This window comes from Dendronephthya gigantea, unplaced genomic scaffold (genome assembly GCF_004324835.1).
Source record: "Dendronephthya gigantea isolate DGI-Jeju-01 unplaced genomic scaffold, DenGig_1.0 000576F, whole genome shotgun sequence".
NCBI classification, from domain to species: Eukaryota; Metazoa; Cnidaria; class Anthozoa; order Malacalcyonacea; family Nephtheidae; genus Dendronephthya; species Dendronephthya gigantea.
The window spans coordinates 1-22,554 of record NW_021163586.1 but is presented as its reverse complement, the minus strand read 5'-3'; the positions used below and the strand labels follow the sequence as shown (position 1 = coordinate 22,554).

General features: G+C 36.9%; 3 protein-coding genes, 1 long non-coding RNA gene and 1 pseudogene across 5 annotated transcripts; 4 read left to right on the top strand and 1 right to left on the bottom strand.

The window, feature by feature from the left end:
- The first annotated feature begins 296 nt into the window (after window positions 1-296).
- Window positions 297-4,804, top strand: LOC114543871 (FACT complex subunit SSRP1-like). Its single transcript, XM_028562688.1, has 18 exons — window positions 297-350; window positions 441-604; window positions 1,309-1,337; window positions 1,425-1,502; window positions 1,619-1,734; window positions 1,839-1,933; window positions 2,016-2,151; window positions 2,251-2,354; window positions 2,555-2,683; window positions 2,761-2,994; window positions 3,083-3,152; window positions 3,226-3,343; window positions 3,454-3,511; window positions 3,737-3,884; window positions 3,976-4,173; window positions 4,290-4,387; window positions 4,456-4,609; window positions 4,700-4,804. The coding sequence occupies exons 1-18, from the start codon at window positions 297-299 to the stop codon at window positions 4,802-4,804; spliced, it is 2,088 nt and encodes a 695-aa protein (XP_028418489.1).
- Window positions 4,805-5,839: 1,035 nt separating this feature from the next.
- On the top strand, window positions 5,840-8,850 carry LOC114543870 (integral membrane protein DGCR2/IDD-like). The gene is made up of 5 exons (XM_028562687.1): window positions 5,840-5,900; window positions 6,679-6,712; window positions 6,985-7,185; window positions 7,290-7,484; window positions 8,762-8,850. Exons 2-5 carry the CDS (start codon window positions 6,697-6,699, stop codon window positions 8,848-8,850), a joined length of 501 nt encoding a protein of 166 aa, XP_028418488.1. The 5' UTR covers window positions 5,840-5,900; window positions 6,679-6,696.
- Window positions 8,851-9,189: 339 nt separating this feature from the next.
- LOC114543869 lies at window positions 9,190-13,887 on the bottom strand. Its single transcript, XM_028562686.1, has 11 exons — window positions 13,514-13,887; window positions 13,340-13,422; window positions 13,162-13,243; window positions 12,338-12,478; window positions 11,908-12,185; window positions 11,090-11,118; window positions 10,911-11,018; window positions 10,576-10,790; window positions 10,435-10,503; window positions 10,223-10,318; window positions 9,190-10,094 (listed from the first exon to the last, which is right to left on the bottom strand). Exons 1-11 carry the CDS (start codon window positions 13,681-13,683, stop codon window positions 9,845-9,847), a joined length of 1,521 nt encoding a protein of 506 aa, XP_028418487.1. The 5' UTR covers window positions 13,684-13,887; the 3' UTR covers window positions 9,190-9,844.
- Window positions 13,888-14,166: 279 nt separating this feature from the next.
- Window positions 14,167-16,457, top strand: LOC114543879. Of its 2 annotated transcripts, XR_003690219.1 has the most exons (4): window positions 14,167-14,279; window positions 14,430-14,754; window positions 15,896-15,990; window positions 16,286-16,457. It is a non-coding gene; the product is annotated as an uncharacterized LOC114543879 (long non-coding RNA). The 2 variants fall into 2 exon arrangements; XR_003690220.1 differs by lacking the exons at window positions 14,167-14,279; window positions 14,430-14,754 and adding an exon at window positions 14,787-14,834.
- A 2,019-nt stretch (window positions 16,458-18,476) lies between these two features.
- On the top strand, window positions 18,477-22,372 carry LOC114543878 (annotated as a pseudogene).
- The last annotated feature ends 182 nt before the right edge of the window (window positions 22,373-22,554 follow it).

Genomic DNA, 22,554 nt, shown 5'->3' with positions numbered 1-22,554 from the left:
GGCAACTTTCAAATTACAGTAAAGGTTACTAGAGGAAATTAATATTCTCTTTTTAAATATTGAAGTTACATTCCAAAGCCTTTCTATGGGTCATGTGATCAACTTCAAACAGGGCATTCCTCTAGTACGCATTTTACTTTAATACAGACTAAAAGTTTTGGTGAAGAATTTTGTAAAGTGGTCTGGTGAAGTGGAAGCTGTCTTTTTCCTCCACGCTGAGCTTCCTTGGTTTACGAATTACGAAAGCAAGTAGAGGCGGGAAAGAAGAAATATATAACAAGAAACGTAATTTTATAATGAGTTCGGAAGTTGAATTCAGTGATATATGTTTGCTAGTTAGAGGATGTTTGGTAAGTTAAATAAAATATATGGATGGAGATACTGTTCGTAAGGACAACTCTCAAATGTAAAAACACGTGTATTTTTAAATATTTGATTAGAATAGTGGAAAGTTAAAACTTCATAAAACTGGCGTCGTATTCAAGAACAACAAAACTGGCAAAGTTGAGCAGTTGAATTCCAGCGATTTAGCATCCGTAAAATGGATGAAAGTTGCATTTGGATACGAAGTAAAATTTATCCTCAATACTGGAGCACAGTTCAAGTTTGAAGGATTCAAAGAGGCGGTAAGACAACGATTCCGTAATTGACTGCTATTATTATTGTTATTATAACACTATTACTGTAGTAAACTACACTGACAACAAGGTGATATCCAGGCAGGTCCAACAAACCTATTTAACCCCCCTCCCACTATAATGTTACCCCACCCTCCACTATAATGTTACCCCACACCCCCTTATAATGTTACCCCACCCCCCTCCCACTATAATGTTACCCCCTTACAGGTTTGACCCAGGGGCCCTCTGTAATATTCATGTAATGCGACCTAATAACATGTACCACGCTTCCCAAGGAAACTCCCTTCTGGCTTCTGCAGCCTCAGCAATCAAAATAGCTCCTCAATCCCAAAGTTTTTTCAAATTAAACTGAATTACAATAGTATTCAGCCCATTCACTTGGACCTGACATACAGTGGGTATTAGATTATCACTCTCTAGTTGTATAAAATATGAAGAAAATGAATGGTTATATTAGCACATTCACTTTGCCAAATCACTTATCAGAGTGTCAATATATACAAGTAATAGCAATGAGGGGTTTAGAAAATCCAGAAGTCATCTTAATTCAGGACTATTGTACATAACATAGTTTAATTATCCTATTTGCAGGATTTTGAAAAAATCTCCAGTTTCATTTCAAGTAATTTTGGAACAGAACTTGAAGAAATTGAATTGTCTGTTAAAGGTTGGAACTGGGTAGTACCCAGTTCACAGGTTAGATGTTTAATGACTTACTTTTTCTCTAAACTTGAATGATCATGTTTCAAATTATTATTAAATACATTACTTGTTTCCCCTCAGATTCAGTTCTAAGCTTTGATGTTGACAACAAACCAGCATTTGAGATTCCTTTGAAAGATGTTTCTGCTGCAACAACAGGTTTGTGCTTATACTTACAAGCTTGCAATATGGTTGAGGGACATACTCTCTCATAGTCATATAGGTCATATCATATTTTTGCTCTTGTTTGATCAAGTGTTGTACATAATATTTAGGCAAGAATGAAGTAACTCTGGAATTTCATCAGCATGATGATGCAGAAATTGCATTAATGGAAATGAGGTTTTATGTCCCACCAAACAATGATGGCACTGATGCTGACCCTGTAAAAGTGAGTTTTAACTATTGAGCAAATAAGCCTGAACCAGAGGCAGTTTTATATATAAATTAATGAGTAAAAGAAAGGTGAATATGGCATTGTATATCTTTGTGCAGACATTCCACGAGAAAGTACTTGCAAAAGCAGATGTCATTCAAGCTACGGGGGATGCAATTGTTACCTTTGAAGAAGTTGCAATATTGACACCAAGGTTTGGTATCAACTGTATATATTATATCTTATTACCACAGTGTGTCATGTTCCTATCAGTGATTTTTTCTTGATATTTCCAGAGGTCGATATACAACAAAAATCTATCCAAGTTTTCTACAACTCCATGGCAAAACCTATGACTACAAGATTCCATATACAACAATCTTAAGAATATTCCTTTTACCCCACAGAGATAATAGATTTGTGTTTTTTGTGGTAGGAAACAGAAATCTTTCTTTTATATCAGCTGTGTGCTATCACTAGCTACTCATTTTCTATTTTTTTGCTGTAAATAATCGTAAAACTTTTCTATAGATCAGCACAGATCCACCAATTAAACAAGGTCAAACAAGATATCCTTTTATCATATTCCGCTTTGACAAAGATGAGGAAGTTGAAGCTAAACTGAACCTAACCGAGTAAGTTTTATTGGTTCATTCAATTCACAATCATTGAATTCTAACATCAAAGAAACACTTCTGACCTGATATGTTTTCCCCTGTATGCAAGAGTTCTCATTCTATTGCATATGGCTAGGTGCACTTTACTGTTCTACTCAGTGTACAATGAATGGCACTAAATTCTGATGTTGAAAATGGTGCAACAATTTATTGTTTAGAGAAGAATTGACTGAAAAATATAAATCCAAATTATCATCAGAAATGAATGGACCCATTCATGAAGTGATGTCCAGACTTATTAAAGCTGTGACTGGCAGCAAAATCACAATACCTGGAACTTTTAAAAGGTATATATCTGACTATCCACTGCGCAGTATATATACCAATGAATTATACTTTGCTGAGAATGTTGTTTCTGTTTCAGCCATAGTTCATTCAGCTCAATCTCCTGCAGTTATAAAGCAGGAAGTGGTTTCTTCTACCCATTAGAAAGAGGTTTCATGTTTGTACCAAAACCTCCAGTCCATATTCGTTTTGATGAGATATCTTGTGTGAACTTTGCTCGAGTGCAAAGTGGAGGAGGGACGTCAAGTAGATCATTCGATTTTGAAGTTGAGCACAAGAATGGCAGTGTAATAACATTTAGCAGTATTGACAAGTATGTTTTATATTTAACAATAATTTATTAAGTGCAAGTGTCAAACTCTGTATTTGTCTCCTAATTATAATAATATGTTTCTTTTAAGGGAGGAATACAGCAAGTTATTTGATTTTGTGAGTGCTAAGAATCTCAAAATTAAGAATAAGGGAATTAAGGTAGCAATCATGCAATATTCTGCACGTCATTTAACAATTCAATATCAAAGTAAAAATTTTCTATATTTTTAAGAAAAAAGTGAGAACTTCTGGAGATTACTCTGGGTCAGATGAAGAGGAACATGATGCTTATTTAGAACAGATGAAAGCCGAAGGAGCTGAAAGAAATGAGGATGACAGTGATTCTGAAGGTAACAAAGGATTAGGAAAGAATTATTCATTCATCATTTGTAGTACGTCTTTGTTCTCAGGCTAATACTTGATTAAACTGTTGTATTTTATCTGTTAATTGGTCTTTCAGATGGTTCTGATGCTTCCTTTAATCCTGGTGATGAGGACGAGAAAGATGTTAGAGAAGAGTATGTGCCTAATATATTAATGTGTTTAAACATACAAATTAGCTTGTGGTGTTAAGTAAGGTTAATGATATCTCTCAACATCTAAAAGAAAGTGATGTTGAATCCTATATGTCACACAAATTAAAATTGCGGTGGTCTTGGTGGTCACAGTGACTGTAAGACCAATCATCATTCATTGTGAATGATGAAGAAAATCCTGTTATATTTATTGTAAACTGTATTTAGGTATGCCAGTGATGTTTCACCAACAGACAGTGAAGATCAGTCTGATGAATCTGAGGATGAAGGAAAATCAAGAAGTAAAACTCAAAAAGAAAAGAAAAAAGGTAAAGAAGAGCGAAGAAAAACTGAAGAAAAACCAAAGAAGGATAAGGTAGTTTTTTGTATTTGATATGTCCCAGTAACTTTAAAATTTGCAGAATATTTGCAGTAAATATAGTCATTGTTGTTTCCACTCATTTTAGAAAGAAAAGGAAATAAAGCAAGTAAAATCAAAGAAACGAGTAAAAAAAGACCCAAATGCACCCAAGAAAGCACTTTCAGCATACATGTTATGGTTGAATCAAACTCGAGATGAAATTAAAAAAGCCAATCCTGGTATTTCAATCACAGAGCTATCCAAGAAAGCTGGTGTTTTATGGAAAGCATTGGAAGACAAGTCAGTAAGTGTTTATGTATGTGTATGTGAGGGTCATCATGACAAGGAACAACCACCTAGTTTTTCATTAGTTCAACACATGTGAGGTCTTGTATTTTATTAGTTTATATTTATTATTAGAAGTGGAACAAACTAGCAGCTGAAGCTAAAGTTAGATATGAAGAACAGATGAAAGAATATAAAGATAATAAAGTGGAAATTGAAGCTCCTCCGAAAAGGTACATCTCGAATGCTAGATCTGTTCTAAAAAATACATGAAATCATCAAAATATTTCTCTATCTGTAGTGGAAGTTCAAAAAAGTCAAGCAAGAAAATGTCGAAATCTTCTCCAAAAAAAGAGGATACAGGAAAATTTAAAAGTGCTGAATTTGTCGATACAGATGACAGTAGTTCTGAAGACGAGACAGCCAAAAAGCAAATAAAGAGAAACAAGAAAGAGGTACGCAATTCATACATTATCGCGACTGTAAATGTTACTCGTCCGCATTCGAGTACTGAAGGACTTTCTGAGTTATTTTTTTTCTTTTAGACACCAACAAAATCCCCAGCGAGTAAAAATCAAAGAAAAAAGAAAGTGAATCAGAAAAAGATGAATCTATGTCTGAATGACCTCTTTCTGTCATGTAAAAATTGATGTTTTGCCTTCGGTATGTTAAACCTAACCATCCCTTTTGTAACAAATTAGCAATAGATTTTTATATATAGAAGGCTGTGAACTTTCCAATTGTGTAGCAAATGTGTAGATGCCAAGTTCGCAGGAGGGATTAAGAAATTTAAGATACCCCCAAAAAGTGTCATTTTTCAGCATGGAGAGGACTGGAAATCCCGTGTCATGTGCGACAAATGAGTCACACTGAAGTCTGAAACTCGTTTGAAACATGTACCACTCTTCCTAAGCTCACCTCTAGGCGTTAGACGCACCTTAAGCTGATGGATACTTGTTGAGAAAAAACGGTGAACAAATTTTAAAAGACGTTTGTCAAAGTGTGAAAACATTAGATGCTTATGAAACTTATGACGTAAGACCAAAAACGTTTTCAACGAGAAATAAATTTTTGTGAGAGTCAAAATGTTTTCTCTATTCCTCTTAGTAGAAATGAATATTGCACTCAATGCTGCCCACGTTTGTAGGAATAATCGATTGTTTTAGCCATAATAATTAACAGCCAAACAGGCTATTTGAAAGGGCGCCGTGTCTTCTAATAAAATATATATACCGTAGTCGCCACGGGGGGTTTGGGATTGTCTGACAGACTGCTATGTTTATTGCTTTTCATATCATGGAAATATTACTCTATTTTCATTGTTTTACTTCGGTGTGGGAACAGTTGGTTTAAACGTCGCATTTTATACTAAAAAAATACTAGAATAAAAATACGAGGATTACTAAGTATGCGCAATTTTTAACCTTACTAAAAGGTCATCATAATCGGAGTGGATCAAATGAAGAGATGAGTGATATGATATGAACAACTGTCTGTATTTTTGTCGCTTCTAACATGAAAAACTTGTGTGCGCTTATTTTGTTTGGGAAGTCGTAAAGAAACATCACAAAGTAGAAGTTTTTGTATTGAATTGTTATTAGCCACAGCTAGGCAACCAGCGTCATAAACAGGTACTGAATATATTAGCATAATTATTGTCATAAGTTATTTATCTTGTCTCGAGCGCAGAAATGGCGTTTGAAGAAAAACTATGTTTTGTACTTAATATTGATTCATATTAGAAAGGTAAGTGGGTTAGATATTTGAGATAACTCTCTAAGGAGATGAATACTATGTGTACATTTTGCTGTAACGCATATTTAACTTTGTGTTTACACACTGCAAACAAGTATAAAAGCCAGGTTGTGTTTGTCGAAATACGAACCTTAATCGACCAACTATCCCTTGTTTCTTCGTGAGTAGAAATCCAATGCTGTTTATTCGAATTGTATATCGGCCTGTTGCTTGCTATTAAAAGTCATTGTTGTCAATGTCTATTAGTAAAATGGCCTGTCCTAGGACATTTACGTCAATTTTCGAGCACATGCAAGTTATGATGGATGAAATGATTGAAATCATGAAATTATTACTGTTTTATTTTTAAGCCAAGTTTTTGCTATCTTTTTGTTAAGTCCGTTCTAAGGTTCCCTAGTTACTATTTGACACGCTAAGCCGTTTAACGAATTCCTCAACTTAATTTCTTATCTTTTAAAAATATCTTTTCTCCTTAAAAAATATTTGCTTATACTCGAAACATACATGACAAGTCGATGACAGATTTAGTTCACTTTTATGAACTCTTGTTCCCTACGTTCACACCAATATTTGCCGAGGGGAACGTGCCTTTTTGATTGACGAAATAAATGAAATTAATTTGACCTTGTACTCGCTCTTACAGCAATCTGTGTGATACGTTTCATTCGATATTTCATAGTTTGGTAGTCAATAGTGAACAGAAGTTTAAATTATTGTAGCCAAATTATGATTTAACTAGATTACATATATTTTCTCTTGACTTTTAGAGGAATTCTATCCAAACAAAATGATGCATAATTCAGGCAAGTTTTCCTTAACTTATAGCATACCATTTAATTTTTTTTCAATGCAAAGCTGGGTGGAATATGTGTCAAATATGTGTTTTCTTACTGCTAGTTATGCTTGCCTATGGCATATGTAAGAAAACATTTTTATCTATGCATATTTTGCAGCTGCATAAAGACATGACAACATAATTATGATAATAATGTACAAAAAGTGGCAAATATTCTAAACAAGATAATGATAGGTCAGCGTTCTGCATAACAATATCTAATAACTAGTCCATATTTAGGTGCCAAGTGTTGGAACAGTTTAAATCAACCTGTGTTACATGGAGAATATTTTACTCCAAATGCAAAAGATATCTGTAAGAAATGCAAATGCCTTGCTGGACAAGCTATGGGCTGCTTCTTTGAGAAATGTCCTCAATTACCTGGTTGTGATCGTTATAAACAAGTTGAGGGAACCTGTTGTGAATTTGAGTGTTTACAAGGTGTGAAATTTATCTCCATTTTCATTAGCAGTTGCCATATTTGACAATCCAATGGCACAATTTGTAAAGTGAAGTAACAACTCAGGCTCTTCATGTTTTTCTAGGTAATGGGCTATCAGGCAAAACAGAATTTGCAGTGCTGTTCTCATTAAGCACTGGGTTGGTGGTTTTGTTGATTATACTTTTTTTGGTGCTTTACTGTCAACATCAGAGAATCAAAAAGTCCAAAAAACAAAGTGAAATGACAAAAACACAATCTGCTACCGAACAGTCACAATCAACAACTGCATGCTCTCCTGGTGAGTTTAATCATTCAGTCAAGCAAAAAATACAAAAAAACAGCCATAACACAATTTTTTTTCAATACAATTTAATATAAAAGCTAACATTTCGTCTTAAAGCTAAGACATTTTCAAAGCGAATGAAATATGAATCTGTATTATATAGAACAGGTATATAGCATATAATAATTATAACTATTTGCAAAAACAAATTTACAAGTATGAGAGTGGACTGGATCAGAGTGGAAGCAAAGGAACAGAATTAACCTGTATATTTAGACAAGGTTTATATTTGGAGATGAGAAGCCTTTTGTGAACAAGATGTTCGTTGGGGAAAGCGCATTAAGATAGAATTTTGAAGTTGTCTAGCCAAGCAGTATGAGCAGTACTGTTGAGGTGGATAGCACAGGGGTACCACTTCTTTGACATGTGAGGGCAGAAATACCTAAGTGTTGAGATACTTGTCTGTGTGTAAGTGACAGACTGTTTGGCCCAAATACTTTGCGGAACAGCAACAACACTTAAAGGAATATACTACACAAATTGAGCCATTCATTTTGTCCAAAAATGTTTGTACGCAGTGGTCAAAGAGGCAACTATGGAAGTTAGTGAACAGAACTGTAAGAGATGGCTTTTGGTAGATGGAGGTTTCGAAAACACTATTCTTGCGTGTGTGATATTAATGTTGAGAAAGGCTAGCGTGGAATTAGATCCTGTTGTTGGCGATTGAGATAATCGAAGAATTAGGGTAAATGCTCAGAAGACTGCAAAATTAAAAAACATTCATCCACATAACGGCGATATGGCAATTGTTTAAAATTGGCAAGGTAGATACTCCACCAGTGTGAGCTCATAGCAACACCATCTATCTGTGGGTTGTAAATCATACTTATGAATTTGTTTTTGTAAATAGTTATATTTGTATTCTATGTATCATCTGTATTATATTTCATTTGCTTTGAAAATGTCTTAGGTTAAGGACAAAATGTTAGCTTAAATTGTATTTTATGGCTGTTCTTCAATCAATTGCAACTACATTCATTCAAAGGTAGCCACCATTAATAAGTACTATTGTAATTGTCTAGTAATTAAAGACAGTTTTTAAAAAAATTGCAAATATATTTATAGTTAATAAAATTTGCAGTGGCGTAGCAAATTTTATTTTATTATCATTATTCATTTCTTTAGAAATTCATTGTTTTCACAGTCAATGAACACCAAAATATTAGCATAGCATGACTAAATTGTTCAGCTGGCTACGCCACATTTTTCTAAACTTATTTTCATTCATGCAGGTGTCATTACACACCAGTTGAAACAACTCCACAAGGTCATACTGAGTTGCCACCACCATACTCAGCAGAGCCGCGCTGTCGTGTTGTAAATGGTCCTGGAACAAGAACTCCACCAAATGAACCTCCACCTCCTTATGCTGACAAGGAGGAATCTGCTGTTTAAGCTTCCTTCTTATAATCACAAAATGTTTCCTAGGATTCAACAAACCTTATAACTTAAAACAAATACCACTAGTGAGACATGTTTGTAGTAGACATATCAAGTATAAAAATATGAACTCCTATGATTCAGCATGTAAAATTGTTTTATATCTTTTTATCAAGAATAGCTTAGTCAAGTATATAACTATTTTTGCAATAAACATTTCTAGAAACATATTTTGCACTACTATTCTTCAGGACGCATTGCGAAATAGAAATATCTCCATTTTAAGATATTGCAAAATGCGTTGTTCTAATTAAGAACATTGGGTATAGAAATAACACGTTTATTTTAATTATATGATTTATATAATTAAAGCAAGTCTGGCATGAGTTAGTTGATTATCTATTGTTGTCAATGCGTTCATTGTCCATTGGAATTTTCTTTGTCTTTGAAGTAATAAAAGGCAGTTGAACCTACAATCTAGACGAAACTCAGTCTTTGCACTTGCAGTTTCGAGGAAGTTCGGGAAAAGTTGGAAGTCTTGCTTAGGTACGTGGTGATATTCCTGCCGATTTTTACTGCTTCATCTTCTATATTCCGGTTGAAAATGTCAAATGCAAGAGAGCAGTTACTTTAATTTAGTTTTTCCTTGCTTATTTGATTTCAGAACGAACTATGGCGCCGAAAGATGGGGAAGGAGAAACGTAAAGGCTTGCTCGCAGCGAATGATAGGTATTGTTCTATTAATATTTGTGTGTATTTTGCATTTGTGACTTGAAAAAACACGTTGTGTGTGTGTTCGTTGATAACATCAATGATTCCGACATGGACAGCCTGACCTAGGGTCTGGGGGTTTGAAATTAGAGTTTTCCTTCTCTTAGGTGAACTGCACTGCCTACCATGGCTAATGAGCTCCACCTTCCCAAAGTAACTTGATTTTACACACAATCATTAAAATCTTGTTCGACAAGTGTCTGTACTGATGGAGGAGGAACAGGGGCAATATTGGGTGCAATTTGTCTAGGATCATCACTTGGAATACCAAGTCTTTTGTTTACATTCCCTTCTGATTCGATCCTCTTTATAAAAACCTTCTGCATCAGTTCAGGAATGTAACTAAATTCTTTTGGTACAAGAACACGAACACGGCACCACTGTTGTGTACGCTTACTGAACTTCCGACCGTACCTAATAAAAATAACAACTTTACAATTCCATACAATATGAGTACCATTACACTATAAGAATGCACAGGACCTGAAAAGTTGTTCACACTTAGGATGGGAACACTAAGGCAAAAATTTCAATACCAGTACCTTTCTTTCCCATCAGCTGTAGTTGCTGGTGCTCGGCCTTTGTGGTGGTTAAAGTCCAAGGCAGCAAGCTGGTTTCTAGCTTGGTATACTGAGTATCTGAAGATACAACAAACATCAACATTCTTTTATTAACAATGCTTCCTTGCATGGAAATCAACCATGATAGGAGTTTTATTAGCTATTACCTTTGTAATAATATGTCATAAACTTACGAATAGGCATGGCGCTTTGGAGCATACATCAAAATTACATTATGAAAGGACTCTAAAAATCCTGTGTGCCTAAAAAATATATCAAACTTTGAGATGATATAACTTATCTGAAATTTTCAAATATCCAATCTCATTTGTTACCTGAAGTTAACATAATACACCAAAGTGTTAAAAAAGCGAGTGTCCAGAATGATCTTTGCCAGTGCTTTATGGGCAGAAGACTCTTTCTTAAGCCATGGCTTCTTTCTCTCACTTTCATTAAGAGGATCATGTTCACATTTTCCACCATTTACACCTTCCTCCAACACCCACTCATGCTCATCAAAAACATGGTGTAAAATACCAATCCACTTATCCTATTAAAAAAATATAAAAAATACAACATAAAGTGACTACATATTAACACATGTATGTACAGTTTGCACGAACTAGATAAGTATTGCTGCAAAAAAGTAGTACTTCAATGTGAATCTTACTTTGAGATTTTTTGAGTCATTAGCACATGTTTTTGAACAATACCAAAAATGGTTCCTTATTGATGGTGCCCACAAGGTCAAATCTGCATTGTCTTTAGATTTAGCAGCCTAAAGAATAAAATCAATTCTAAATAAAGAAAGTTTTTTAACTAATTGCTGGTTGATATTTCAATACTTACAGTAGTGATTTTCTTTGCAATGTTCTTTGCTCATGCACACATCATTCTGATGTGTGACCTCCTTATATTTCTCTTCCCTTTCTAAAGAATGCAATAATGCTTAATAAACAAATGCATGTTGTAAATATTCCCTTACTGTCTTTTAAAGGGTAAACCAAAATAATTATATAACATTGTAATCAATCTGCAAATGAAGTTGTTAAATTATTGAAAGTCTGACAATATTGATTATAACAGGTTGAACTATTAGAGTTTCAGGAATTGCCATATTGTTATAATGTAGATACTTACTCATCAATGCAGCAAATTTCAATATGACCATCAGTTACCACCTCCTTCATAATTATTGTGATGCAAGCAGTGTGTCCATCCCTCTTTCAAACCCAATCCTCTCCATATTATTGCTCTTACCAGCAGCTTCTCTTCACATCAACCACATCCATTTGCAGTATGGCACGATCATTGGTATCAGCCAAGCTGTAAGTACAATATTGTGCACTATGGCCAGGCGAGTCAATTCCTTCCATCACCACTCAATATAACCTCTTTGTTAGTCATTAATGGCAGGGATGATGTACAACTTCTGACACTGATTGAATAATATTGATGAGAAATACTGCAGATTACAGAAGTTGAACATCAACCCCACCTTGGCGTAGGAATTGCCAGACAACAACAAAGCAGAAGCAAGCACGAGGTTGCCTGCTCTAATCTTGTTGCAAGAGGGTTGAGCTGCCCATCTGCCTCCAACATAACCAGACCTACACCCCCAGGATACGACCAGGCATGTTCCAACATATGTTTTCTTATAGCTCAACACACGGCCACATCCTTGTTGTTTACAAACACTCCCATTAATGATGTTATCAAAGCTATAAGAGTGTCTGTAAACACAATACACTTTTCTTTCTTGATTGCATCTTCAGGACTGACTTCTTCCACAGTAGAGATGTATTCTGGTTGAATCGTCTTATGTTGCTGCTGTTGTTGTTGTTGGGTTCCAACATCTTCTGTGGGTTCATCTCCATCATGTCCACGGATTGTCACATTGAGCAAGTCATCCAGTAATGGCACGTCAAAACCCGGGGGACATACACTACAGTAAAATGGCAGTAAGAGATATTATTGGACGAAATATTTTATGCCATATTCAGTGATATATAATGTGTATATTTATATTTTAAATCAATAAGCATTACAGTAGGAATGTCACAAAGATTATTATTGAGGTTTTGCATCATCACTTACTCAAGAGAATCGTCCGACAAAACCTGGTCTGCCTGGATAGTGTGTTCACCAAAACTGTCATTATCATCATCACTTTCATCATCAGAACTATCATCTTTGGCTGTCAACGTTCGACTGTCAGAAATCACACTCTGACCCGACCTGAGATATAAACACATATTGGGCTATTCCATTTAATATCCGCAACCCCCCTATCGAGGAGCTTGCTTCTGGCCAACTTTACCCCTGAGGAAAATACGATTTTTTTTCATACCCCAGAAGAATTCCTGACCTAAATATGTCTACCCCTAAAGAATTCCTGACTTAAATATGTCTACCCATAAAGAATTCCTGACTTAAATATGTGTACCCATAAAGAATTCCTGACTTAAATATGTCTACCCCAGAATTCCCGACTTTCGTATGTCCACCCCGTCCACCCCTAAAGAATTCCTGACTTAAATATGTCCACCCCTAAAGAATTCCTGACTTAAACATGTCTACCCCTAAAGAATTCCCGACTTTCGTATGTCTACCCCTAAAGAATTCCTGACTTAAATATGTCTACCCCTAAAGAATTCCCAACTTTCGTATGTCCACCCTAAAGAATTCCTGACTTAAGTATGTCTACCCCTAAAGAATTCATGATAATGACCCATCCTTGAGGAATTCCAAGGCCCTAACCTGACGCAACCCTGAAGAATTCCAAGCTCCTCGATAGGGGGGTTGCGGATATTAAATGGAATAGCCCATTGCGTATTTAAAAAGTAATACTCTCTGCGCGAAACTTTGCATGTATGGGTTTCAAATTATAAACTCAGTAATCACAATAAGTTTCAAATTACCTGATAGAATATGATGTTCTAACATCCGACAAAGCAGACAATGGACGCGGATTTGAGTGCGCGTTTGGCGTTGAGGTTTTAACTATAAAATATTTCATACGAATGTTTTATGCGAATATTTTAAAAAATAATAAATGTTTACGTTTTTGGGGCAGCACTTTAAAACATATGTTCTTACTGGGAGAAGAAAAATATTTGGAAGGTGTACTTGGCGGCATATCCCTTGATTCCATTACCGTTTCGGTTTGCGTCTCTGCATTGCTAAAGTGAGTTCAACACATACATAAAAAGCATTATGAAGTAAACAAATAACACACAAAAAAGGTCAGAGGTTTTATCATTTTATACTTACCAAACTATACGATTCATCGCAAGATAGCTGTCAAGAAGCATATCCGCCACATCCTTGTCTGTTCTCAATTTATGCTGCTCCTTAAACGCTCTCCATCGAGGGAAAGAACCCAACAAATACACTTTAGAGGCATCTCTACTAGCATAATATTCTTTTCTACTCGACGACATGACTCAGTGCTCTTGAAAGATTGAGAATTTCTTTCTTAAATTGTCGGCTGGTCATGGTTTTTAGACTGAACAATCCGGGGGATTATCAACTTCGGGTGGAGTCCCCAGGCTGGCGCACGCGCAGAAGCCGTGTCTTTAAAACAGGCAAAAAAATAAGAAATTTCAACCGCTCTTCACCGCAATTTCGGCTCTCTTCACCGCAATTTCCACCGCTCTTCACCGCAATTTCCACCGCTCTTCACCGCAATTTCCACCGCTCTTCACCGCAATTTCCACCACTTTTCACCGCAATTTCCACCGCTCTTCACCGCAATTTCCACCGCTCTTCACCGCAATTTCCACTGCTCTTCACCGCAATTTCCACCGCTCTTCACCGCAATTTCCTTTCGCTTCTACGCATGTGCGAGCTTTGTTTATATTTTTCGTTTTGGTGTGAATCCATTTCATTTGCACAACATGAAGTATTGAAAAAACTAAATTAAAATGGCGGATGCATCAAGAGTGAAGAGTGGAGCTTTATAAAACCATTCAACAATTGTCTTTTAAAAGACAACCAAATAAATATTTTGAAAAACAACTACTGGGAGATATCTCCTGTAAGTTTGTCGATTTTATCTAAGTTTGAGATACTGTGTATAATTATTTTTACAGTGATTGTTGGATAATTATTAAATTTGGATAAAAGATTATACTCAGATAATGATTTTGTTTATAAAATACCTTCGTACTCTGTTCTAATATTGCAGGATTCAGATTTATGAGCAAGATAATCATGCTTCCATGGTCAAAGTAGCTCTTCTGAGTGTGTTTCATCATCAACATCAATGCCATGTGGGTCAACATCACTGAATGAAACTGCTTCAATACGAAAGCTTACAAGTGAAGATATAGATAGGAGAGGATTTTGATGGCGAGTATGGTTATCGAATGATTGAACTTTCAAACCTAGCAAGTGCATTTCAGTCCTTGCATGATTGGGAATTAGGCGGAGAGTTGAAAGTTACCGATGATGAGTCTCGTAGATATGGAAATAGCACAGTCATTGTTGAGTCAGATATTGCAGAGATTGCTGTGAGTTATGATAGCACATGGTCTAAGCGCGAGGTTCACTGCAAACTTTGGAATTGATTTTGTTATTTCGGTTGACACAGGTGAGGTTCTTGACTATAGTTTTGAATCCAAATTATCGAAGTTTGACATGTATGCATTATTGATAATTGGTGATAAAGTTGCCAACCTTAGTATAAATTAATAAATGCTAATCACTGAGTAGCATGTATGCGCACAGAACACGAATGTTGGGCTACCTATCGTATTACAAGATGTTTCACCATTCGTTCTCTCACTTCTCTGAGCAAGAAAAAAAAAAATCCTGAAAATTCAACCTTTTTCACCACAAAGAAAAACCACGCCTCGTGTTTTAATAAGTCACTGTTGCTATCTTTTTCTTGATTTACTCAACTATATGGATCGCTTCTGACACTTCACCCTCGCAAAATTTCGTACATGCTTTAATATTTGTGCATGGTGAGACTGAAGTGAAGACTTCTAAAAGTCGGACAATTAATTGATAATTGTCATGTAATTTCCTGGTATAACATCCCAACCTATACATTGTAGTTAAAATATAATAACAATATCAACCTCAAATTCAACTAATATTTGTATGCAATCAAGCAAAATTTGGACATGCTGGTTGTTAATTTTACTGCAATTATTACACAAGATATGATTACACTCCTTTATCATTACCCAATCCTGTCAGAATTGCTATCACATGTGAATGCAATATAATTTTTGTACACAATCATTATTTAATTATTGTTTTCAGCATAAATTATGCCTTAAGAGGCCTTCTCCAGACAATATTTATTGCAAGCTATATGATATTTGCTCCAATATTTGGCTATATTTGTGAAAGATACAGTTGCAAGCTCATTATGATCTATTGCCTCGTTATCTGTTAACAACATTTCTTAGCACACTACACCGAAGGAAAATGGTAGGTTAATGAATAGTTTGGTATGTTCTTGGTTCAAAAGTATCTTCCGCATTTAGTGGTGGCAATAATTTTATAATAGAGAAAACACAGGGTATGTAAACATGTGAAATAAACATCTTATTACTTGATGTGTTTCAGGTAACTCCAATCTTGGGTGTGCTTCTTATCATCTTGGGCTTTTAATTATATCTGTTGTTTGAACCTGTCTAGGGGCAAATTGAAAAGAGTCAGGGTGATATTGTTGCAGACAAGGATGTTATCATTCGTCGTTCATGGTTGAATGGTGCGAAACATATGTTACGCTGGTAGGTGATTTTTCACAACAGATGTTGCTTACTGCAGGATGAACTGTTTAGAACTGACAGAATTATCCAGTGTAAATATAGTTAGTTTGTGTAGGTTTCCTGCTGTAGTAACGCTCAATCAATAAGAGATGATCCAGTATGCTATTCCTTGTTATGCCATTGATCCTAGCTTCAAAATATATTGTTCTTTCTTCATTAAATTAAACATGTATATCTGAAATTAAACATATATTTAATATTTCCGTAAAGACATTTCTATCATATAAGTGTTAGCAATTGTTTTGTTTCTTTGTAGATACAGACAGAGCCACAGCATCGGCAGTCCTTATATTGTGGGTTTGGTATGTAATATACAATTTCTTTTACCTAAAGCTATGAATCACCGACACGCCCACTGAATCTAATTATGACGTCACTTCCGGTCCGCGGGGCTTATTTCGCTACTTCCTTACGCTTTGACTTTTGACTCCCGGTTTTTCGATGGGCGTGGTCAGACACGATCACTTAATCTAATTATGACGTCACTTCCGGTGGGCGGGGCTTATTTCGCTACTTCCTTACGCTTTGAGTTTTGACCTCCGGTTTTCCGATGCGCGTGGTCAGACACGCCCACTTATTCTAAATATGACGTCACATCCGGTCCGCGGGCTTATTTCGCTACTTCCTTACGCTTTGACCTTTCACTTCCGGTTTTTAAATAGGCGTGGTCAGACACGCACGCTTAATCTAATTATGACGTCACTTCCGGTCCGCGGGGCTTATTTCGCTACTTCCTTACGCTTTGACTTTTGACTTCCGGTTTTTCGATGGGCGTGGTCAGAAACGCCCACTTAATCTAATTATGACATCACTTCCGGTCAGCGGGGCTTATTTCGCTACTTCCTTATGCTTTGACTTTTGACTTCCGGTTTTTCGATGGGCGTGGTCAGACACGATCACTTAATCTAATTATGACGTCACTTCCGGTGGGCAGGGCTTATTTCGCTACTTCCTTATGCTTTGAGTTTTGACCTCCGGTTTTCCGATGGGCGTGGTCAGACACGCCCACTTAATCTAATTATGACGTCACATCCGGTCCGCGGGCTTATTTCGCTACTTCCTTACGCTTTGACTTTTGACTTCCGGTTTTTAAATAGGCGTGGTCAGACACGCCCGCTTAATCTAATTATGACGTCACTTCCGGTCCGCGGGGCTTATTTCGCTACTTCCTTACGCTTTGACTTTTGACTTCCGGTTTTTCGATGGGCGTGGTCAGAAACGCCCACTTAATCTAATTATGACGTCACTTCCGGTCAGCGGGGCTTATTTCGCTACTTCCTTACGCTTTGACTTTTGACTTTCGGTTTTTAAATAAGCGTGGTCAGACACGCCCACTTAATCTAATTATGACGTCACTTCCGGTCAGCGGGGCTTATTTCGCTACTTCCTTACGCTTTGACTTTTGACTTTCGGTTTTTCGATAGGCGTGGTCAGACACACTCACTTAATCTACTTATCACGTCACTTCCAGTCTGCGGGACTTATATCGCTACTTCCTTATGCTTTGACTTTTGACTTCCGGTTCTTCGATGGGCGTAGTCAGACACGCCTACTTAATCTAATTATGACGTCACTACCGGTAGGCGGGGCTTATTTCGCTACTTCCTTACGCTTTGACTTTTGACTTCCGGTTTTTAAATGGGCGTGGTCAGACATGCTTACTTAATCTAATTATGACGTCACTTCCGGTCAGCGGGGCTTATTTCGCTACTTCCTTACGCTTTGACTTTTGACATCCGGTTTTCCAATAGACGTGGTCAGACACCCCTACTTAATTAAATTATGACGTCACTTCCGGTCCGCGGGGCTTATTTCGCTACTTCCTTACGCTTTGACTTTTAAATTCCAGTTTTTATTGGGCGGGGTCAGACACGCCCACTTAATCTAATTATGATGTCACTTCTGGTCCGCAGGGCTTATTTCGCTACTTCCTTACGCTTTGACTTTTGACTTCCGGTTTTTCGATGGGCGTGGTCAGACACGCCCACTCAATCTAATTATGACGTCACTTCCGGTCCGCGGGGCTTATTTCTTTACTTCCTTACGCTTTGTTTTTTGACTTCCGGTTTTTAAATGTGCGTGGTCACACACACCCATTTAATCTAATTATGACGTCACTTTCGGTCCGCAGGGCTTATTTCGCTACTTCCTTACGCTTTGACTTTTGACTTCCGGTTTTTCGATGGGCGTGGTCAGACACGCCCACTTAATCTAATTATGACGTCACTTCCTGTGAGCGGGGCTTATTTTGCTACTTCCTTACGCTTTGACTTTCAACTTCCGATTTTTTGTGGGCGTGGTCGGACACGCTCACCTAATCGAATTATGATGTCACATCCGGTGGGCGGGCTTATTTTGTTACTTCTTTACGCTTTGACATTCAACTTTCGATTTTTTGTAGGCGTGGTCGGACACGCATACTTAATATAATTATGAAGTCACTTCCGGTAGGCGGGACTTATTTCGCTACTTCCTTACGCTTTGACTTTCAACATCTGATTTTTATATGGGCGTGGTCGGCAGTAAGGTCGCAGTCCTCAGAACGTGCATTCTAATTGGTTGACCTGTAGCCAATAAAAATCGTTCCCATGTAAACGTCATAGGCGCTCTCTGTATGAATTTATTATTATTATACACTCGCTCGCTGGGCTGGCTACATCAAATCATCGGTTATTTCCTAAAATAGTGTTTTTCGCTTCTACGTTCGCTCGCTGGCTTCATCGGTTCTTTCTTATAAAAGTTCTTTGAGGGACAACTTCGGGTTATATATTATTTATGGCGTCTTCCGGCCTATCTGATGTCGCAGCGGAAGAAGGGGGAGCAGATACGACAAAAGCCAAGGTGAAATATTAATTTTTCTGCTTGTATTAATATTCTGCTTGTAGTAAGTTTTATAATATTTCGAATTATCTTTATTTTTTAATGTTATGAACTGAACTACATTAGAATTGACAGATATAGTTGGATGAACACAAAAATAACTTTATAAATACGACATATCAGACGCTTTTCACGTGCCATTTATTTTGCGTTGATTTGCATCGGGCAGGAGTATTTTGTCAATGCCTATCTAATATATCAGGCCACACTCTGCCTGTTGGGACAAGGCATTGGTAGGTGCTTAAATGTGTATTTTTTACAATTAGCTAACCTCAGGATGGTCCAAGTGTGGCAAGGGTTCCTGTCCAAATTGTGGTTTGCAATATAGTTGCCGTTACAAGCCACCAAGTTGTTCAGGATGCAATTTTGAGCTTGGAGGATCATATGTCCCTAAAAAAAAGCCTCGTCCATTGCTGCCTAAGTGTACCTTGGTGGTGCAGCCATCAGACGGGTTATCAATCTACTCGGTTAATACCAGTACCCATGATGATCGATGTATTGTGGTTCGTGAAGAGGCTTCATCTATGTGTCAGCATCACCTGTGTAAACAGAATAGAGCCATTCATATTAACAGCCAAAAAGTGGCAAGCTTTAGTTGTCAGCATTTGGAATCCACCAGAGATTGTACAACTCCTCTTCAGACATTCAATGGGATATCAGATGAGGTCATTTCCAGTTATCTCTGTGATGATGAAACAAAAAAAACCCTGGCAGAAGTGGCAAGAGGGTCCACAATAGGTTTTTCGGGATGCGGGAAATAGGTCATTTTTCGATTGGGAAGCGGGATATTTAAAAAATAGGATGCGAGATTCGGGAATAAAATTTCTTGCGGGATACGGGATTTTCGTAATTCGTGCCTCGGGATTCCGATATATGAAATATTTTAATGACGGGATACGGGATTTAAAATATGCCGTTTGACGAATTTGAAGAGGTTTTGAGTCTGAAAAGATTCAACAAAATACTTTATTCACATGTAATAAATATTGTATGAATTTTCGCTATAAAACGGACATAGGTTACTAAATTGCAAGGCGGGATCGGGATTTCACTATAAAAGCGTCGGGATATCGAGAATTTTAAAAAAAAAACATCGGGATATCGGGATTGGGGTAGCCTATTGTGGACCCTCTGGCAAATGCATCAAAGGCACAGTCATTTCCAGTTGTTGTGCATGTTTCTCCAACTATGTATTGCGTCTTTGGAATGGCAACCACAAACAACACTGTTGGATATTGCCATGTCAAGGTAACTGAAAAGGAAATTAAATGCTGTTCCAAAGACTGCAAAGGTATGTTGAAGAGCAAGCAGCAAAAGTCCCGAAAAGTTTGCACCCACATCCATCTTTTATTGGCTCTTGGCATTTTTACACACAACGAATGTGTGTCAGCAGACCTTCCCCCACCAATAGTGCCAGACAGTTCCTTGACAACAATTGACAGAAGGGGAGCAAGTCTCGCAAGGCAACCATGGGACTTAAAATGAAGTTAAAGTTGCCATATGTCATTCCAAAACCCATTATTCAGGCAGCAGGTAAAATGGATTTTTCCGGGTGGCCAGAGCAGTTTGAACCAGACCAAACTTTGTGTGATTTGTGTAAAAGTCCTCTTGGTCAGTCCAAGCCACACCCAAATCAACGTGGGCGATCAATCATAATGACCAATGGATGTCCATTCAAAACAGTCAAAATGCTAGTCAAAGATTGCTCATGTTGCTTTGCTATGCACCAAGTGTTTCCCTACACATTAGGTAAGTATATACAGTTCAATATTTTTTGTAGTATAGTAATTCTATGTTGACAGGTGAGTTTCTATTTCACAGTGTACATGTTGGCTCAGGGACAAAGGTTAATTTGATTCAATTTTATTGCCTTTTAGGTCTGTTTAATATTAGTGACAAGGTTCTGGTGGCACTTGAAATTCTATTAGACTTCCGAGAATTGTTCAAAAGAGGAGTGCCAATTTCTGTAGCCATAAAAAGTAAATTAGCTGTGATGGTCCAGAAAGTTGAGGTAATTTCAAGATGATTGTGTATGTACTATGCAATAGTATGCTGTACAACTGCCTAGAATCTGTCAGTGTCAGATTAGTCTTAGTATTTACAATAGGACTAGTCTAATAAAATTGGCAAATCGTCTGGTATGGGAATTTGTTAAGGCCCTGTTAAACGATGCAATTTTTCTTGAAACTTGCAACTCCACTCTTGACTGATGTAACATTGGCAAAGTGTGACTTCACGAATTAAAATCTCTCAAGAGTAGCATTGCATTGCAAGTTGCAAAAAAAATTGCACTGTGTAACAGGACCTTTAGTCTTGCTCTAAATATTAACAAAGTATCCTGTTGTATTTATTAAGGAATCGCCAACAGAAAATGAGTTGGAAAGTATTGCTACACATTTGTACAATGGGTTTTATTGCTTTGAGGCAATAACTGAACGCAATATGGATTCAGGTGTTTGTGGAATTTGTGGTACTGTTGGTGAAGTGTATTTTGGGGATAGGAATGAAAAAAATTGCTGCAGCATTAGCGAGGTAAAGCATTCATGGACCAGAAAGCCACATGAGAATTTTAGTAACATTTTGGTCTTTAGTAGTGTTCAATTATTAGAATGTCCTTGCTGGTCTTTAGCCTGTTCTCCAGATCCCTCTGATTTGCCAGGGCTTCTTACACAAAATATTCGCATTTTCATTGTAGATTGATTACTCACCACTACAAGATATAGATTGTGAGGAAGATGATCCTATTTCCTTTGAGATTTTCTTGGAGAAATTAAAATACAATTTGGTGGAAAAGACAACCTACACACGATCGGAAAAGGCCACTATCTACTTTTCCACCATTCCACCAGTCATAGCCCATCATTGAGAGGTACAAAATTGTTCAACACTGAAGGGGAAAAAAAAGTGCTTTTCTCAAGCAATATGGCAAACCTAATAAAGGTTTGTAGCATTACTCATAGTAATTTAGCCATTCAATTAAAATAATAAATGCAATATAATACAGCTTGTTTGTGACCATGAATGGTTATTTGGACCAGAATTGATTTTTTAAGTGAATTTAATTATGCATCTGTTGCACAGGTGATCCAGCTCTTTTGCATCATTGGATATCCACTCAAGTAGTTGACATGAACACAATTGAGCAATGCAGTGTCGAGAAGCTAAAAGAACTTTGTCATTTGTGTAATATAGCAATTTCAGGCAAATCAAAGGTATTTACTGTAATTTACGATTGTGACTTGGTATTAATTTACACGAAATAACTTGCATTTTATTTCTTCGCGTCAGGCAAGAATGCTCATTGATTTGCGGTCATTGTATGAAACCTTGCTGGTTGGTTCATGTCCTTGCCATGGCTTCACAAAAGTGCCAGGGCATACTGGTGGTTTCTACCACATTGTTTGTCGCCATGGCGTAAGTATAGAAATATTTCACCTGCAATGCAACTCTACTTTTGAGACATGTAAATTACAAAAGTACAACTTATATTTCGTATTGTTCTCTCAGCATATCGAACATCTTCACTGACACTAATTAACATCTCTCAAGAGCAGAATTGCATTGCAAGTTGCGAGAAAAGTTGCACCCTGTAACAGGGCATTTATCATCTTGTTTTCTTAGACAACCGTAGCCCTAGTCTTAGAC

Coding starts and splice junctions, on each gene's coding strand:
- LOC114543871 (XM_028562688.1), top strand. CDS start 297: ATGAGTTCGGAAGTTGAATTCAGTGATATATGTTTGCTAGTTAGAGGA. Junction 1,338..1,424: donor GGGTAGTACCCAGTTCACAG/GTTAGATGTTTA, acceptor GTTTCCCCTCAG/ATTCAGTTCTAAGCTTTGAT. Junction 3,153..3,225: donor TTAAGAATAAGGGAATTAAG/GTAGCAATCATG, acceptor TATATTTTTAAG/AAAAAAGTGAGAACTTCTGG.
- LOC114543870 (XM_028562687.1), top strand. Junction 7,186..7,289: donor TGAATTTGAGTGTTTACAAG/GTGTGAAATTTA, acceptor ATGTTTTTCTAG/GTAATGGGCTATCAGGCAAA. Junction 7,485..8,761: donor AACAACTGCATGCTCTCCTG/GTGAGTTTAATC, acceptor TCATTCATGCAG/GTGTCATTACACACCAGTTG.
- LOC114543869 (XM_028562686.1), bottom strand. CDS start 13,683: ATGTCGTCGAGTAGAAAAGAATATTATGCTAGTAGAGATGCCTCTAAA. Junction 13,423..13,513: donor GCGATGAATCGTATAGTTTG/GTAAGTATAAAA, acceptor AACTCACTTTAG/CAATGCAGAGACGCAAACCG. Junction 11,019..11,089: donor TTGCAAAGAAAATCACTACT/GTAAGTATTGAA, acceptor TTTATTCTTTAG/GCTGCTAAATCTAAAGACAA.